Here is a 7,197-nt window from a genome sequence, read left to right on the forward strand (position 1 = left end):
GTCCGTTGCTTGATAACCTTCAGAAAAGAAATAACAGCTGAGTTGTACAAAAGAGGAGAAGGTTAGTGATACATCAGAAACTCTGCAGAGCATGATAGTAGAAGTTTCAAAGAAGGTGATAAACCAGAAGAAAATAGAGAGCAGAATGTAGGTCACCCCAGTTGCAAGATACACTTGGTCTTTCAAGTTTTATGTCCAGTCCAGTATGCCACCTAATACAAGCTTTGATAACCTATTGAGAGAAGCAGACTCCTCAGCAAAAGGCTTTCTGTCAGCATTGTGTGTGTGATATGCAAGTAGTTAAGACCCACTTGATTACTTTTGCTGCCATAGTAATAGATGAGTCCGTCTCTCAAACATGTGGGATGGAAACGCTGACCACAACTCCTGTATGGGTCATGTTCCCATGGGATTTATGTTTTTCATTCATATTGTTGCTCAATAATACTGAAGGGTATGTCAGTATCTGCCTGAGCCAAGGTGGCTGAAAGGATTATTTGGTCCTTAACATGCTAAAGAAGAGATTGTTCCCTCTTCCTATTCTGTGTTTTTGAAGGGCACAGTCAACAATGAACTTTCTAAGACTGATGTGATGTGGAAAGTCATACTCCAGTGATTGGTTTCAAATATATATATAGTGTATGTGCTTCTATGCCTTGAGAAAAGTTGGGAAAGCTATTGGAACTGGACTAGGCGTCTGCGCTTATGTTGTGACTGTCTGGTGTAAGCAAAGTGCAAGGCCCCTGCCTCTGGGGGTGCCTGCTTGCATGTGTGCATGGAAGGGGAAAATGTGTATCAAGAAGAAATACAAAGTTATCATTATTATCAAATGACTGTTCAGGTCGCTTGCAGTAGTTACATTCCGTAGCACCTGTCTCCGTTCTATATGCTCTGTATGCTGTACATGTGTGCGTGAAGCTGTTCCAAGAATTTTAAGTGTGTTTTAAAATTTTTTAGTACTCTTCTGTCTTTCTGCTTCTACTGCTAGATATATGCTAATGAAGGCCAGATTTATGCCGTTTACTCTGTGGGATAGGGTGGTTTGTTTTTCCCTAGTGACTTAAAATTGCTTTTCTAGATCCCCTAGTGCCATAATGCTTTGTCATTTTCTCATGGTACTCTTTTACAGCAGAAAGTGGAGGCTTTTACCTTTACATGAGGAAAGTGCATCTTTCCTGCAAAGTCTGTATAGGCTTCTTCCTTGCAATCCTACTCTTGCCATTTTGGGCCTTGGGAACAAGTAAGTTCATTGAGGTGGTAATCTGTACAATTGTTACGTGCCTCTAATTTATTACATATTTCTGAATATCACCTCTGTGAACATTCCTTTCCTTGCTGTATAAAGCATATGAAACTGAACTAAGTACTGAATGAATACACAGTGTTTAAAAGAGTTCATTGCGGTGCTTCAGGATGACGTTTCTGAATAAAAGTTACCTTTTGCAGGTTAAGTTTAGTGCATCAGAGTAGCTGCAGAATGTATGTACTGTTAGTTTTATTTGAAACTACTTTGGGATGGTTTGGGGGTTTTGTTTGTTTTTTTAAAAAGATGATTGCCAAAGACCTTCATAATGTTGGGAACTGAAAAAGTACTTTATAGCTGCATGGATTTGCATTGTAGGAATCTACTTTAGGGGGAAAACTCACCAGCCTCTTGCTGAATTGACATTTCAGCCCTCCTGGCATTGATGGGATTAATTTGACGTATATTAATGCCTGCATTTCCCTAAAATAAGTACAATGAGGTAGGATAAATGGAGATGAACCATGATGACCTCAGGAAGGACTGCATATGGATGCTTGCAGAAATTGTAAGCCGCTATAAGATCTGAAGACTGTTCATCAGGTGTGGTAAAGAAAGCTTTTCTTAAAAAAAAAAGCTTTGTTGCACTGACTGACGAAATAATTTTGCAGAGCAAAGACAGTCTCTGGTGGTTTTGTAAGCAAAAATATTTGAAGTAAACCCTCTGCAATCAAATGAGTTAATCATCTTTCAGCTTGATTTCTGAAAGCAAGTGATCTAATCTGACACTTAACCTTTTTCAACTTGTAGCTTCTAATCACCTTCTGGTAGATGAGTGAAGTTATGTTTAAGTGATTTAAGTGTGGTGGCAGTAGAATTTTCCTTCCCCCAGTAATTTCTTTCACGTTTTCCAAAGATCCATGACTACTGATTGAAAACTGTTGTGCTATGGATTTGTTTTATTGGATGCTAGCTGAACCACAGGCTCGGTGACTACATGTGCCTGTTTACTTACTGTAGTAATATCTGTTTTATTCTGACTGACATTGACCCTTTTGATATTTTCCTTAGACAATCTGCTTCATCTTGGTTCATCATCATTCCAGGATAGTGGTGTCCTTGGGGCTCTCTCTTAACATTGACATGGTACAGAAGATTTAAAATCAGGTATTGTTTTGGGTCCTTCTTTCCGGCTAAAATGAAACACACAACCTAGAACTGAATGCAGTTTTTCTTCCCTTCTGTGATTTGTCTCAATATTTTGGTTCTTTCAGCTGATGTTCACAAGGAATAGAGTCACGTGATGTATGAAGGCAAACACATACACTTCTCTGAGGTTGACAATAAGCCCTTGTGCTCATATAGCCCCAAACTGTGCAAGCAGAGGCGACTTAACGGCTACGCCTTCTGTATCAGACACGTTCTGGAGGACAAGACTGCCCCCTTCAAGCAATGTGAATATGTGGCCAAGTATAACAGCCAACGCTGCACCAACCCCATCCCCAAGTCTGAGGACCGTAGGTGAGTTGTGGTTTCCTATCTGCAAAGGGGGAAGTGGCTGGGACAGAGGCTTGAGCTTTATTTAAGCTGCTGCCTGGTTTCAGGATGAGGGAGGAACTGGCTTGTGTGAATTGTATTCCAGGATGTTCCTTTGAGGATTTTGTTTTAAGACCAGTAAACTTTATTTTGTTTTCTGTGGGAGTCAAGTACTCGGAGAGAGGGCAGTAACTTAATCCCAAGGAAGTTTATGGGAGAGTTCACTTCTTTTCTCAAATTCACTATAAACTGTGGATCAAACCTGCTACACAATATCAGCTGTTCTAACTCATTTGCTTTGTCACTCACAGTCCATGCTCTTAGAAAGGCCTTCTTGTTTAGCCAGCAGTGCCAAAAGCACACTTCCATCTGCTTTTTTCAGGACAAGCAGTTGAAGATGCTTATCTTCTGGATACGGGGAGCAGTGACACATAGGGACAAATCCAGAATTACAATTCATTGTTGGTGATTTGGTACTGATCTGTAGTGTTGTTTTACTGAAATAAAATAAATATTACTTGATAATGGATGAGCCAGCCAGGAAGGTGCCACATGCTCCCTTTCTTCTTTGCTTCCCTTATTTTTGTCCCCCTCCCTGCCCAAAAGAAGATGCCCAGAGTGCCCAGGTATTAAATTCCTTGCAAAAGATAGTCCTTGAAATTGTTGAGAGCTGGGAATTAAAAGCAGATTTCCTGAACTACAGCCCATACTGTAACCACAAGGGCATTCTTCCTTGCTCTTTAAGACTTCCTGAACACCAGTCTCATTGGTGCTGCTTGGGCTGAAATAGCAGAATTTGTCTAATCTTGTCTGCTGTCGATATATGACTTTATTTTTCAGAGCTGTCACTGCAGGTTTTGCCAGTAACACAGTGTTTAATTAATGTGTGTGTTAACTATCTGAGGCTCGTTCTCATAGAAATGCTTTTTTAAACATAAAATATGAACAAAGTATGCCAAAAAAAAATCAAACCACTATTCACTGACCTTTCACATTATTAGCTGCCATTCACTAACCTTTTGCGTTATTAGCAGTGTTCCCACTGTGCCCTACATATAACTTCCTTCTCAGCTCACAGCTCCCTCTCTTGTCTGAAACAACAGTTGGACTGTGCTCTAAATTAACTTGCACTTCACCTGCCATTTCAGCTGAGGAGACTGATGAAGTGAGAAAAAAACATGAATGTTTGTCAAAAGCTGTAGGGCAAATGCTCAAATGGCACAAGATGAATAACTTTAAGCTGTAATTTGACAGTCGGTGAGTGTTTCTTTGCTACTGTACAATTGAGGCTCTTTGGAAATAAGCTCACAGAAATGGTCATAGAAATTGTTAGCACAAATGGTACACTGTAATTTCAGATGCAAGAGCTGACTGAGCCAGAGTTCCTGTTTACCAGGGGTCATACTGAAAAACAATAGAAGTAATAGTACTTAATGACACTTTTTTACGTCTCATATGTTCCCATGGAATTTGTGATTTTTCTTTACACCTTGAATTGAGTTCACACTTTGTTCTTTTTGATTTTTCTCAACTTAAATTGAAGTGTGGTCATGACATCTGGTGTATGTTATATTAGAATAATTCAATTGCATGTCGAGTGTCACATTACAGTACTTGAAGAGGACAGCAGGTGTCTGAAAGAGAAAATAAACTTTTAATTTCAAATGAGAGGATGTGATAGTTTGAAAGAATATTTTAAAAGACTGTTTCTTGGGGCAGAGTTTAATTTTAACAATAACATTTAATGAATGCTAGTGATAAGACTGTGGCTGTTCTAAACTTCTTTTTTTTTGGCAAGCAAACCTGTATCTGTTTCTTAGGAGACTTTTTTCACACTCCGTTCAATATAAAGATGTTTGCAGTGTCTGAGTTCTTCACTCATAGCTTTTCATTTTCTGTATACAGAATTACTGTCAGATGGTCATTCTGTCAGTTTTAGACATGTAACTGTACATGATCAGAAGCAGGCTGTATGATGCTCTGACAGCTATCTTCTTTTATACTTTTAGAGATTGTTAAAAAAAAGTGTTTCAAGAAGATGCATACATCATATGCCAATAGCTTCATAGTCTGTCCACAGATAATTGAAAAGAATTACCACTTGACCCCAGACAAATGAGATGCTACCAGCCACAAAGATGGTTAATATGGTGCCATATTATTAGATTTCTTATTAACCATTGAAGTTCTACAAATTAAATCTATTAATAGTGCATAACTTCATTGCCTCATTTGAAGTCCGATTTTTCTATTATCTTGTTTTTTTTAAAGAATATATATATATGTGGGATGATACACACATGGGTTTTATATCTCTGTTTTCTCTGAATACATCTCCTACTTCTTTCTTAGCCAGATACACACAAAGATAATGAAATACAATTTGATTTTTAAATATAGGTTTACTACAATTTACTTGGGTTAAACACTGTTTTGTCTCTAATTCTCCTCACTCAACATAATCTTTAAATAATTTGTTAATATACAAGCTGCTCCCCAGTTTATTTGAATCTTCTTTTAAGTAAGTGTTAGAAATTTTGATACCAAACTGGGGTGTACTAAGAAGCAGTATACAGTTGTAGGTAAAAAACCTCTGTCTGAATTCTTGCCTTCCCAGTGGATGTGGGAAACTGTCCAGCTGAAGCCTTCAGAGCCCATCACATTTTGTGTGCCTCATGTTATGATAATTTTAATGGTTATCAACCCACCATATGTGTGGACTTAATTTGACCTTACCTGCACAGAATAAGTGCCTTTGGCATTGAATGAGGAAGGGGAAAATAAACTGTATTAAGTACTTACTGTGATACTGTCAGGTGAGCATAACTCTCAGACAGGTTATAGAAGTGACAAGCTGAGCCTCTAAGTCAGGGTCATCAGGATTGGCTCTTGTAGGGCCAGCTTGACCCTAATGGGTTGCATGCTTAGAGCTATATGAAAAGCCGTGTGCTACTTGTGGGTTCTATTCCTGTCTTCCCAGTAATCTGACTTCCATGGAGCTTGAACTACTAATGCAGACTCTGCAGCACTGTGTGAAGTCAGAGCCAGTTTAGGCCAGGGCCAACTAAAAAGCCATCTGGGAAGGTGCAGGATGGGGAAATGTGTGTGCATGCCCCCCTGGCTGTGCGCAGGGCTAGCGAGAGCCTGACGGGGTTAAGGCTGAGTTGGTGCTAGTGGGAGCTACGCCTAGCCAAAACTGCTTGTGTGCAGTCTTCTTTACCCAGAGAAGACTGAACTGCTCTTCCTGGTTACTTCTTACTCCTCTTAGTCCAAGGTGTAACAGGCTTGGTTATTCTGGAAGATGGGGAGTTGACAGAGCCTAAAGCACAGAGCCAAGTCAGGGTGTACTGGAGTCTGAATGTTGTAGCCTGGCATCCGTGGGTTTGTGTCCAGAGGAGCCAGTTGGCTCTTAGTGATGCAGTATGGTCAGCTCTAAGAGCCAAAGCTTTATCCTCTGCTGTATAAAAATGATTCTGTTAGAGTTAAATGAACAAGCCAAACCCTTAACAGCCTAAAACTCTGAGAATTTTAGCAAGCTTATTACCTTTCCATAGACTTATTCACCTTTTTTATTTTTTTTCTTACTGTTTTTGTAATGAAAACAGACTATCCAGTTCTACCTCCTCACATCAGCACAAGCACAGGATGACAGTAATTTAAATTCTGAACAATATAAGGGAAGAATTTCCATTGAGCAAAACACTCTTTATATTGGCATAAGAGGGAAAAGAATTCCGTTGTGTTTGTTTTGTCTGTTTATTGTTTTTTTTTCTTCTGTCATGCTAAAAGTGCTGTTGTAACTGTTCAAACAAAATATTTTAAAAGGGCTTAATTTTAAATATGGAAACAGTGCTTGTTGACTTTAAGGGAAGCTTTATTGAGCCCTCATTATATAATTTTATTTTTAGAAGTGCATTTCTCAGTATGAATTTACAGTATTCCAGTGTGTTCTAATAAGGACTGCACAAGTTGTTGGCTTTTAGCTTGCCTCATCTAGGTTTATTTATTACTTAAAACATAATGTAATGAAGAAATTATTTAGGCAATAATAAATAGCAGTACTTTTCAGCCTTTTCTGATTTGTGAAACCTTAGGAATGTGGGTCTCTCAAGAAGCTACATATATGGAGACCATTAAAGAGCATATATGAAGTTGCTTTCTCTTTTTTCCCTTTTAAGGACCCTTTAGAGCTGTTCACACATTGTTTCTTTAGAAATGGGTCGACAAGTTGAAAGTGACTAAACGAAAGTGCTAAACCTTTTTTGGGGGGTTGTTTTGGGCTTTTCTGCCATTTTTTTTCCTCCATGAAGACCAGAAATAATATAATTTTAACCTATTTGTTCAGCAAAACTTACAGTTCTCAGATTCATACCGATCAGATTTTAATGAATACCTTCATGGGTATTTTACTATCTCGT

General features: G+C 38.7%; 1 protein-coding gene across 4 annotated transcripts in view; it reads left to right on the plus strand.

The window, feature by feature from the left end:
• INO80D (INO80 complex subunit D) overlaps window positions 1-7,197 on the plus strand; it is a 46,502-nt gene that overhangs the window by 7,605 nt on the left and 31,700 nt on the right. For all 4 annotated transcript variants that reach the window (XM_017735634.1, XM_008634694.2, XM_017735633.1 and 1 more), the window contains 2 exons: window positions 2,315-2,410; window positions 2,518-2,764. In XM_017735634.1, coding sequence (XP_017591123.1) covers window positions 2,547-2,764 — 218 coding nt within the window. In that variant the 5' untranslated portion in view covers window positions 2,315-2,410; window positions 2,518-2,546. The remainder of the gene's footprint in view (window positions 1-2,314; window positions 2,411-2,517; window positions 2,765-7,197) is intronic.

The sequence above is a fragment of the Corvus brachyrhynchos genome, unplaced genomic scaffold, assembly GCF_000691975.1.
Source record: "Corvus brachyrhynchos isolate BGI_N302 unplaced genomic scaffold, ASM69197v1 scaffold255, whole genome shotgun sequence".
NCBI classification, from domain to species: domain Eukaryota; kingdom Metazoa; phylum Chordata; class Aves; order Passeriformes; family Corvidae; genus Corvus; species Corvus brachyrhynchos.